This window comes from Poeciliopsis prolifica, unplaced genomic scaffold (genome assembly GCF_027474105.1).
Source record: "Poeciliopsis prolifica strain line A6 unplaced genomic scaffold, Auburn_PproV2 SCAFFOLD034, whole genome shotgun sequence".
Classification (NCBI taxonomy): domain Eukaryota; kingdom Metazoa; phylum Chordata; class Actinopteri; order Cyprinodontiformes; family Poeciliidae; genus Poeciliopsis; species Poeciliopsis prolifica.
The window spans coordinates 2565977-2577122 of NW_026562409.1; the positions used below are offsets into that span (position 1 = coordinate 2565977).

Here is an 11146-nt window from a genome sequence, read left to right on the forward strand (position 1 = left end):
TGTCAAAAACTTACAATAAAGTCTATATTTACTTTTAGCTTTGCTTTGAATTAATACATAAATTATACAAAATTAAAATTCATTAAATTCTTGGTGCATCAAGTAGCTCAAAGGTGCACAGTTTAAAAAATTCTGTCACCACTTGGGACAAAATGTTCATAAATAAATGAAGAAGTATTAAACATTGGATGAAATGATGGGAATTAAAGTAATTTATTGCACTAATTTACGCTTTCCTAATTTTTAAAGTTAAGTTTCTTAAATTCTCATCTTTGAAACAAGCATTTGTTTCTGCTTTTTTAAATTATTTTATCTTAGCCAATAACTTTATGAAAAACCCCAAATAAAACTGTATGTGATGTTTATGTGAAGTAAAAATTGTGTTATTGTTTCTTTTATCAATTTTATTTAATTCTTTTACTCATTTAACCACATTAGTGTTTGTTCAGTTTGTATGTAAGCCAAAGTCTCTGCAGATCCAGTCACATAGGTTTGCTGCTGACCTCTCCCTACAGCAGACTGATGAGTGGACGAATGCTTCACCACACGTACCAAAGTAAGGCACCGGTGCTTAACAGATAAGAACAGTTAGTTTAGATGATTATAGTGAGATGGAATAAACCCTAAAGTTTAACAAATTCCTCTACTAAATGTCACAAGCTCAGAGCACGTACAAAGCCTTACAATGTTCTTGTTCTGCAAAATTGTTCCATTAGCAAACCTGATTCTTGAAACTCACTTATTTTGAACAAGAAGATGTTTATCATCTAAGCAATTAACTGACCAGTCAGTGGGGATGACGTTGCTCCCTCCTCACCCTGTGAAGAGTGATTGTATGTGGGCGACTCTGGCTGTAGGGCAGAGTAATCGTCTTGCAATTGAAAGGTTGTAGGTTCGATTCCAGCTTTGTCCTGTTTTGGTGTATAAATGCGTATAAATGAGTCAATGTGACTCTAGTGAAAAGCGCTTTGAGTGGTAGAAATGACTGCATAAGTTCAGTCCATTAGCCATTGTGCATGAAACCTGTTCAACTGGATTGTATATATTGTTTACATGAAAAGTTCATTTTAAAATGCATGAAAATAACTTACTGTTTCTGGAGATTGGACGGGCTCTGAAGGTTCTGGTCCTGAAAGATCGGGTTTCGTCTCCGACAGCTTGCTCTTATGGTTCTGATGATCGTCGCTGTCATCTTGTGGCTTAAATAAAGCTTCAGCCCGGAGTGGCAGAAAATGAAACTCGCAGTAAAATTCGTCGAAATTTGGAAATTTCCCTTTCATGTCCCCTCTCTCCCTCAGAGCCACAGACACCCGGCCCCCACTCAAACCACAGGCAGGTAGAGAGGCTTCCCCACTGCTGCTGACTTAGTAAAACGCAGAAACAAAATTTCACCTAATAATGTTGAATCAGATGTTCCTTTGACAAACCATGGACTTATTCTTACTTTCATTCGCTGCAAGTTTCAAACTCTTTTCACATAAACTTTCTACCAACAAATGTTCTTTAAACAAATGTTTTACAATAAACCATTATTTTTCAAAGGAAAAATAATGTAAATACCATAAAATAAAAGCAACACATGTTAACAACCTCCTTTTCTGGTTTTTCAGACATTTTTATGAATTAAAAGAATCACATTTTCATCAGTAATCCCTTTAGCAGTGGTTAAAACTAACCTAAAATTGAACTAAATTAGAATCACACATCATTTACAATTAAGCAATAAAACTACAAGAAATAAAAAAGCATCCTGTCATCTAAAGAGTTTAAAACGATACAGGAGGAAAACCATCTTATAGATTTTTTTCTCTTCTTTCTAAAAGGAACTTATTGTATAAAATCAACTTCTTATGTTTTATATCATGTTATGAAGTTATTTCCTCATCAAAAACATTCCTCAGACCATACTTTCTTGCATTGCGATTGTTTTTATTGCAGATATCCAACATTTTACCAGCTGGATTCAAAGAATGCTCTTTTGAATAAGTCACAGTATCATCTGCTTAGAAATTCATATTTGAAAAGTTACATTAGCTTTTACTGGATCTCGGAGGTGTGTAGAACCTGTTTTAAGTCTTACAGTGTTAAGTCAATAAAACAGTGAAATTTACAGCTAATATTAGCAACATGAATACATTTTATTGACCCAAACACCTCAGTTTATTAAAGGATGTTGGATGTGAGACATTTTTTTATGAGAATCAAACCATCAGAAGTTAATGTCTGCCTACAACAGATTGTCGCTTAAATTGATGTTAATTTTCCTTTCTGGAATTTCAACTTCATGGACCCTACTACTAATTTTTGAACTGTCAGTTTGGAAACCATGAGTAAGCATAAAACTCACAGTTTCCACTTGTTCCCAAGTCATATTTGAAGCTATTAAACATAATTAAGAAACACATTATAAAGAATAAATAGGGCTGGTGTTGAGTTTTAAAACAGAAAGGAACACAGAAACTCATTTTTCTGTCTTTAATAACTTATGAACCAGAGTCATCAAATCGATCTGCACATCCAGGTTACTCCTAAGTACTGATTAATTGGAATAAAATATGAAAATCAAGACTAAAACCCACCTGTTAAGAGTTGCTTTATAACCATAGTAAATGAAATATTGACCAATATATTTCATGTGTATGATTTTGGTGATGTCACTCATCAAAATGTAATGTTTGTTCAATTGTTGATTGTATGATGTTTTCCTTATAACTTTGTAATTTTGTGTTTTTGTTATGAAAAGCACCTTGAACAGTGTCGCTGCTGAAATGCTGTACAAATTTAAACTTGATTGATTGAAAAACAGGGGAACTTTATGGATGAACAGTTAAAATAATGCATTTTTAATTTAAATATTTGAGAAAGTCTGGAAAAAAATGGAAATTTTGAAACGATTGAACATTTATTCAAGAAACTTTCAGAACATGATTAATGAGTTGTAAAAACATTTCTTTCTTTCTTAGATATGAAGTTTGATTTTGTGTCCTACAAAATAAAAAAGTGATTTCTGCAGACATTTATTGCTGATGTGATTTTTTAAAACTCTTGACATTTAGACATGTCATCCCGAAACATGAGGATGGGGGTATTAAATGAGCAATATGATTTTTTAAAACCATTTCCCACTACATGCTGCAGTCATGCTGCTTGTTTCTGTTTTGCTGACGCGTTTGGTGAGTTCGCATCAGCGAAACGCAGAAACAGGCTGGAAACGTTGAACTAAATCATCTCTGCGTAAATGTTTCCTCTCAGGCTCTGCGGACACGGCTGTCCACAGATAGTTAGTCCACAAACATGTAGGTTTTCACTCTGCATGTCTATGAATCAGAGTAAAACTGCGGTTCAACCCTCAAGTGCTTCAGTTTAGGTTTACAGAGAAGACGAGCCAACAAACAACAGGAAGTAGTCCCGACGCACATTTAGACAGAACAGAGAGAAGGCAGGAAGTTGCAGTTGTAGAGAAATGTGACGAGGAAAGTCCTCCTCAAGGCTAGTTTCCACTTCAGCTGCAACAGGAAGACTGAGGTGAAGTTTGGATCAGATGATGCAGAATGTTTCTGGATAAATCTGAGGTCAGCAGCTGTCAGCATCGTGATTCTGCAGCTGAATGGTTTGAATAGCAGTTTGCAAATAACAGATTACAAATAATAAATATCTTTATTGATGAGCTCATTTGTCTATTTATTCAATAATTTTAAGCAAAATGAGGTTTTGAATGGAAAACGTTGCTGATTTTGTAGATGTATAGTTTTCAATTTGCATTTAATTAATTACAGACCCAGCAATTAACTTGATTAAGTGTGCCTGCCAGCCAGCCAATAAATTTACAGGGCTTTTACCATGAAGTAATTATTTTGTCTACACATGACTTTTGGTGTAAATGCGATTATTTGCTTTTACTATAATAATAATAAATAATAATAATAATAATAATAATAATAATAATATAAATTGTGTACGTGCCATGAACTTATTTATGCCGCACTGCTTAGTCTGATTGGTTATCTGTGACGACAAGACCCCGCCCACCGGATTCAACTCAGAAACCCGCCATTTTGAACCAAACCGGGAAGAAAATACTCGGGCAGAAGATGTTTAACTTTCTTTTATTTTTCTTCTATGTGAATGTGTGAGCAGTTGAACCTAATGCCGAAGTGTTTGGTAGTTACTCTCAAACAGAACCCTGCTTCGAATGGTGGTTTGGAGAATCCAGGTTTCAGTTGAAACGGAAACGAATCAAAAACGGTTTGGGTTTAAACGGAGTTTGGTGGAGTTTTTCCCGGGATGGAGGTGGACATCCTGGAGTTCAAGGTTCCTACGGACAACAACAAAACGGTGTTCGTTTGGGACATCCCTCCGGTTCTGACCCAGGATCGGGTTTATGTAAGTCCGAACTCAGAGCTAAGATCAGAATCGGGATGAAGTTACAACAGAACTCAGAATGAGGGAACAGCTGGTATGTTGAGAAATCAGATGTTTTTAGGTCAAAGTAAAGTTAACTTCTAAATGGTTTAATTTATTTATTCATTATTATTTTCTCAGTTTTTTTTCTATGAACAATTTTTTTTTTCTAAGCTATAGTTTCCATTTCATTTTATTCAAATATTTCAGTTGATTTTTATTTTGAATATTTTCTTCATAAATATGAAAACAAGATGACATATTTTTGGTTTACATTTTTTTTTGTTACTTTCAAATGTCTTCCACGTATTTTATTTGTTCAGTTTTGTCATGATTCTGTTTAATCAAATATTTTCCATTTTCTCAGTGTTTATGTCACAGACGTCTACACTGAAGCAGCTTCCTGATCTGCTGTTTGTCATTTCAGGAGCAGCTCCATCATGTCTTCTCCTCTTTTGGACCGCTTTACCTGTTGAAGGTGTGTCCCAACACTCCGCTCCACCCACCTGGTTTCTACGCCATCATCAAGTTCTACTCTGCTGCTCAAGCTGCCAACGCCCAGAGACTCACAGATGGACGCCCTTTGCTTCACAACTCAGCCCTCAAGGTGACCCCTTCCGTCTCTGGATTATGCTGTTACTTGTTTGTTACTTCTGATTGTCTCACCTGTGTTTGCTCCTACAGGTGAAGCTGAGTTCCAAGCAGACTCCCCACTTCCTGTCTGGCAGGAACTCTCCTCTGAGCCACGCCCGCTGCCTAGAACTGGCCAATTACTACCTGGGCTTCAATGGCTGGACCTCTGACATCATCACAGTGAGAAACGCACACCTCACCTGCTGGTCCAGGTGAGTAAGAGCAAGCAAGGTCACTTCCGGTCTGTGTGTCCTCAACAGCTGAAGGAGCTCACCAATGAAGAAGATGGTGAGGAAGAAGAGGAGAATATGGGCGGAGCCAGACAGAGGCTAAGGTTCGGTTGTATGATGAAGCTTAGCTTCCCGCGTTACAGCGTGACAACCAGAGGAGCCGCAGTGGTGGAGGAGACCTTCAGCTGTACAGGTGAGAAAACGGCATGTTGGATTACCTGCCTGAATGCAGATCAAAGGAGCTGAGATAGAGGAAGTTCATCCACATCCCCACCTCCAACATCCTTCTAACCGTACAGCTAGACAGATGTAAGAGAGGTAGCAAAAACAAATGAGGTGGGTTAGCATTCCTTGTTGGCATCTCATCACAAAAGTAATTATTTCTGAAAGGGTAGGACTTTTTATGAAATTTGTGCAAATAAGTTTGTATTTAATTGCAATTTTATATTAAAAAAATTATTGACAGCTGTGGAGTGAAATCTGTGTTTTGATGTTTGTTTATATTTTTTTTCAAATAGAATATTAAAATAAATATGGTAAATGGTAATCTAAATGATGTCATGGTGGATCATGTTGGCTCAGGGCCCCAACCAGGCTGGAGCCTCCCCTGGATCTGACGTCTGAGCAGAACATTGAGTCAGTGGCTGCTGTCCCCGTCGTCTCTCTGTGTCCAGGTCCAGACGTCCTCCTGCAGAGACGCTGCAAGCTGCAGCGGTCGGTCAGAGAGAAGGCCCTGGTCCAGGCCTTCTCCTCCGTGCTGCTCATACTTCTGGGTAAACTGAGCTCATGTTACAGTGAAACTACAGAGGTGTGTGTGAGCTGATCCCAGATCTGCTGCTGCAGGGAGTGATAAGGTGATGGTGGAGCTGAAACAGACCTCAGATCAGTTCGAAGCTGATGAGACTGAAGACGTCCTGGAGGTAAGCTCACCTGTCCTCCCCTGCACTGCAAAATCACCCAACCGTACCAAACTAGTTATTTAATTTGGTCTTATTTACAGTGTTCAAAGATATTATATGATCTGAACACAAATAACTAACTTCTTAGCAAGATATAGGAGCTTGTTTTAAGTAAATATTTACTTAATATTGATGAAAACCTCTAGTTCCACTGGCAGATTATTTCACTTGTATAAAGTGAACAATGTTTATGTATAATTGAACAATTCAGCCAATGGAAATGGTACTCTGATATCAGTTTTAAGGAATAATCTGCCTGTGCAGCTGTGCAAATGAATTAGATTAAAGAATAATTGACTTAAAACAAGCTCTTATATCTTGCTAAAAAGTTAATTGTGTGTTTGTTTGTTTTTAAATGTACCAAGATGTTTGAAACTAGACAGAAATATTTTGGTAAATGTGTTGGGGTATTTTTTCAGTGTGTTTTTTTCAGGTGTGTGTTTCTCCTCTGCATACTGACTGTGTGTGTTTCAGGTGAATGAGTTTTCCCTGACAGAGGCTGATGATGAGGAGGCTGATGATGAAGACTGGGATCTGACCGTGTCTTAGACTCTCAGGATTACAGATCGGACTGATCTGAGGTCGGCTGCAGGCTGACCAGCCTCCTGCCTTCCTGATTGGCTGGTTCTGCTCAGGCGTATCAGACAGAAAACAGACTCTGGGATGCTGAATGGTTTTATTGCTGAACAAGGCTCTGGTTCTGCACAGGAAGGTTCTGGTCTGAGCCGTTTATCTCCCAGGACCCCTCACCATTTCTGCCACTTTCTGCCTCCCAGCTGGAGTGGAGCGCAGGTCTCCCCCCACCACCACGTAGCCCTGCGTACAGGAAGCAACAGGCAGGAAGTGGTTAGAATGATGGTAGATGAATGGAATCTGGTTAACCATTAATAACAGGCAGGAACTGGTGGGATGATGAGTAAAGGTTGGACATTCACAGAAACATTTATAGTTTCAGATCAGTGTGCAACATGCGGTCAGTTTTGGAGTTTCACTCATCAACTGATGTTACAATAAATCCTGTGCAAAAAGACCACATGTTTTTAATTTTAGGAAAACTGAAAATTAAAATGTTTCTGTTGTTAAAATAAAGATTTCAGAAACAACAAACTTTGTTTTATTGGATCAGTTATCAGTTCATGATGTAATCCAGGATTGACCAACTAATTGAAAGGAGTTTTTTATGTGGAAGATGGTCTGTTGAGTTAAAAACTGTTTGTGTTGAATATTGATGAACGTTTATTCCAATGGCAGAATATTTGTCCATGTTTTGAGTAAAATAATCCGATAAGCAACTGATCAAATGATGTTTGATCATAAATTAGTTGTTCTGACTCAGAATTGTTGAATATTTTTACAGAAAAATATCAGTAAATCTGAACTCTTTCTGTTTTTGATGCCATTAATCCACATATCACAGATTGAGGCGAGTTGCCTCCCAGAAAGACTCACATCTTCATACTGGATGTTTCCCTGGATGAAGTTAATTTCTGGAGGAAATGGAATCTCAACTCCTTCACCAAACCAACCTGCAGAAACTCAGTTCATGTTCATGTCACCTTCTGTCATTAGACAGCGACTGTCAGTCAGTTCTTTTCCTCTGCATCATCTCACCTGACAGGAACTTTGTGGCTTCCTTGTTCACCTTGTTGTTCAGAAAAACTACCTGCTCAGCAGCAACACAAAAAAATCATTACTCAGCAATTACTGCACAGAGGTGTTGGCACAGAGGTCTGGTAAATGTTCTTACCAGAACTTTTCTAACTTTATTTTTGGTTTCAATTCGACAGCTGAAAAAAAAAAAACAGTTTTAAAAGGAATTAGAAACTTGATCTGAAAGATCTGAAGAGTTTTCATGCTTCCATACTTGATGTCTTTTGAAGGCAAAGTGAGACGATTCCCATCAATAGTAACCATCATGCTGACGGGGCAAACCTGCAGCAGAAATGGAGATGGATGAGAAGAAAACGCCGTTGGTCCGCCTGAATCTCCTCTGTGGGTCTGTGTGCGTTACCGCGGACACGGAGAAGACGTCGGGCGTTTGGGTTTCAGGGGCCATGACCTTAACTCTGAGTCTCATGTTGAAGACGAAACCGTCACACTGGGTGATGCTGATGGTTGGCGCTTCGGTGAGCCCCACCTCAGCTTTCAGAGGTTCGTCCAGGTTCCGCGGTTGCTGTGGAAATAATGTGTCATCATTCAGTTTTGACTTCAGAAGCGCAGCAACAATCCCCCTGTTTCAGAACATCACTGGAGTATTTATTTGTATAAATCTTATTCCACTTACTGTGAAGAACTGCTTGACTCTTAAAGCGAACTTCATGACCTTTGAGTCAATCTGCAGTAAAAGAAAGAGGATTCTGAAACCTCGAATAAGGAAACTACATAATCAATGAGTTTTAGTTTTCTTTACTGAGGATTGGACACGTCAGCATAACAACGTCTTTACCTACCGTGTCAAAGTTTTTTGATAGGGATCCTGCTTCGTAGAGGCAATTGGCTGCAGAGTTGAAGAAAAATTCAGAGAGGCCTATATAAGCCATCATGGTGTCCTCTGTGAAAACCGGCTCCACAACTTTTTTCACCACAGGAGGGGGCTGTTGCTCCCTGTACGCCTGGCCCTGGTGGATTTAACACTGAATCTGTAATCATGACTCTAACAGGAATAGCATGTCAGCATGCATCAGCGAGCAACAGTGAAGGTAAAAGTGAAGCTTCCTGACTGACGAGAATGTGCAGAGGAACTGGACAAGACAAAAACACGAGACGAAAAAAGTCTTCCCCTATATTAAGACTCATTACCAGGTAATCTGTGTTCATATCGTTCATTCCTTAATTACACACGCCTGACTGAATCTTAATATGAGACAAAATTTGCAAGTCTTTGCATTTCAAGCAGGTTGTAAGTTTAAAATCTTGACCCAAATCTAAAAAGCAACAAAGCAAATCTTTCCTCACTTTAAAAGCCACGTCCAGGCTTGTAGCTGTCACTTGGATGTCTCTGGTTAGGGTGTAGTCAAAGTTGATGCCCAGGTCGAGGGGTAGCGGTGCAACCATTGGAATCCTGTTCAGCAGTATGTTCACAAAAAACGGAGCAATTCTCTTGAAAACGGGGCAGAACTGTAATCAGAGAGAGTCCTGTTAGGCTTCATACTGCTGGTTAGCACTGGCTACTGCAAAGATAATTAAAGTCTGATATCTGGTGACTATTCATCAACATTCAGGTTCAGACAGAAGAGGAAGAAGGAAATTAAACCCCAGTGGAGATGAAGGAGGCCGCAAGTCTTCGAGCTCTCGCCTCAAGATTCCTGGAAACAAAACACAGTTTTCAGAACCTTCACAGACCCAGAATCTGCTTCAGATAGTCTGGATCTCAGTTACTCGAATCGCGTTGTTCCAACAAATCCAATTTGGTCGGCTGAAGCCTGGCAGGCCCTCATGTCAGCTGCCAGCCCTCCGTTACGGTTTCTGACCAGACCAACCTCCATGTTGGCGGCTACGCCTCTAAGGATGAATTCTGGAGACATCCTTAATTGACTGCAGAACCAGAAATGGACTATTTAAGTCATGATGATCAGAAATACAAACTCTGAAGTTTTAAAGCTCTTCCTTTCTAAAGTAATCATTAGATCTGCTGATTTACTGATGTTACTGAATTTCCCACCGGTTTGGACACCGAGTCTGACGTTCCACTGAAACAGGATTGAGTACTTACAAGAAGCAAAGATTAAAGGTGGCGTCAAAGTTCAAGGTAAAGCCGAAGTTCTGAATCATGAACTGGAAGCCATAGTTCTCCACGAACGAAAGATGAGCTTGATTGACGTTGATCCCAGTTAACCTCACACTGAACAGAAGAGAAGAAAAGAAACTTTCATTTGATATTTGATTATTGATTATGCAAAATAATATTTATCTACCAAACCTAGACGTTATCTCGGAGCCAGTTCACAAGTACAACTTTACAAATGATTAATGTATGCAATCAGATTTTGTGTCAGTGGGCGTCCAGTAAAGATCGTCTCTTACTTGGTGATTCCACACGTATTAGACTGGAAACCTTCAAACACTTTTCCTTCCACTTGCTCCTGAAACATGGCCAGAGCTTCGTCTCTCACTGTGGAAATACAAACAGCTTCATGACATCACAGGAGCTCAACAGCCAGAAATTACAGCTCCGTTCTTATGTTCCAGCTCCAGGTCAACAGGAACCGTACAGATGTTCAGGGCATGGCTGGTGATCCGGACTTTAAGGGCGGCGGGATCGAGCCCAAAGGAGGAAAACGTGAAGCTGAGGAAGAGGAAGAAGGAAAAGAAGGACTTGGGAATGTCAGAAGAAGAGAAATTATTTTTAGAGAATCAGCATCTTCTTCTTTGCATCTGGAAGCATTTTAGGACTCTGGTCAACATTGTTACCGGTTTGACTCTGGTTGATGGTGAATTCAAGAGTTCCTGTTGTTCTGGAACCAAACCGTCTGGTTCATGACCAATCTGAAGCTTCTGGAATCAATCGGATCTGAAGCGGACGACTGCAGCCGCTGATCTGATCCTCCACAAACCCACTGCTGTAGTTTTCTACTCCTGATTCAGCATTTCATCACCGTGAGCAGACATGACGATTGATTCTCTACTTCCCCTGATTGGGTCAAATGTTTCTCCAACCATGATGCTCCATCACGCTGCAGGTTTTCCCACAATTCCCACATCACTGCAAAAACACAAACTCTCACCAAGTAAATATCTTAGTACACTTGAAACCAACTTACAAGTAACTTTTCAGCAAGATATAGGAGCTTGTTTTCAGTCAATAATTATTTGGCATTCTTTGGTTTCATTGCCAGATTAATTCACTAAAAATATGGAAAAACGTCTCGTTACAGGTGACATAATCTGCTAAGCTTATTCACGTGATTTTAATTTCATTTACTA

General features: G+C 39.3%; 2 protein-coding genes across 3 annotated transcripts; one reads left to right on the forward strand and one right to left on the reverse strand.

Annotated features, from left to right (window-relative positions):
* The first annotated feature begins 4049 nt into the window (after positions 1-4049).
* rdm1 (RAD52 motif containing 1) lies at positions 4050-7323 on the forward strand. Of its 2 annotated transcripts, none has more exons than XM_055051715.1 (7): positions 4050-4383; positions 4829-5008; positions 5086-5214; positions 5295-5457; positions 5939-6037; positions 6108-6184; positions 6698-7323. In XM_055051715.1, exons 1-7 carry the CDS (start codon positions 4285-4287, stop codon positions 6770-6772), a joined length of 822 nt encoding a protein of 273 aa, XP_054907690.1. In that variant the 5' UTR covers positions 4050-4284; the 3' UTR covers positions 6773-7323. The 2 variants fall into 2 exon arrangements, with proteins under 2 accessions (XP_054907690.1, XP_054907691.1); XM_055051716.1 differs by having other exon boundaries at positions 4380-4456.
* Positions 6881-10701, reverse strand: LOC129373805 (phospholipid transfer protein-like). Its single transcript, XM_055051890.1, has 15 exons — positions 10690-10701; positions 10435-10537; positions 10247-10334; positions 9936-10064; positions 9602-9757; positions 9477-9528; positions 9179-9340; positions 8674-8841; positions 8508-8558; positions 8235-8396; positions 8088-8155; positions 7971-8010; positions 7835-7886; positions 7673-7749; positions 6881-7039 (listed from the first exon to the last, which is right to left on the reverse strand). Exons 1-15 carry the CDS (start codon positions 10699-10701, stop codon positions 6953-6955), a joined length of 1407 nt encoding a protein of 468 aa, XP_054907865.1. The 3' UTR covers positions 6881-6952.
* Positions 10702-11146: the final 445 nt, after the last annotated feature.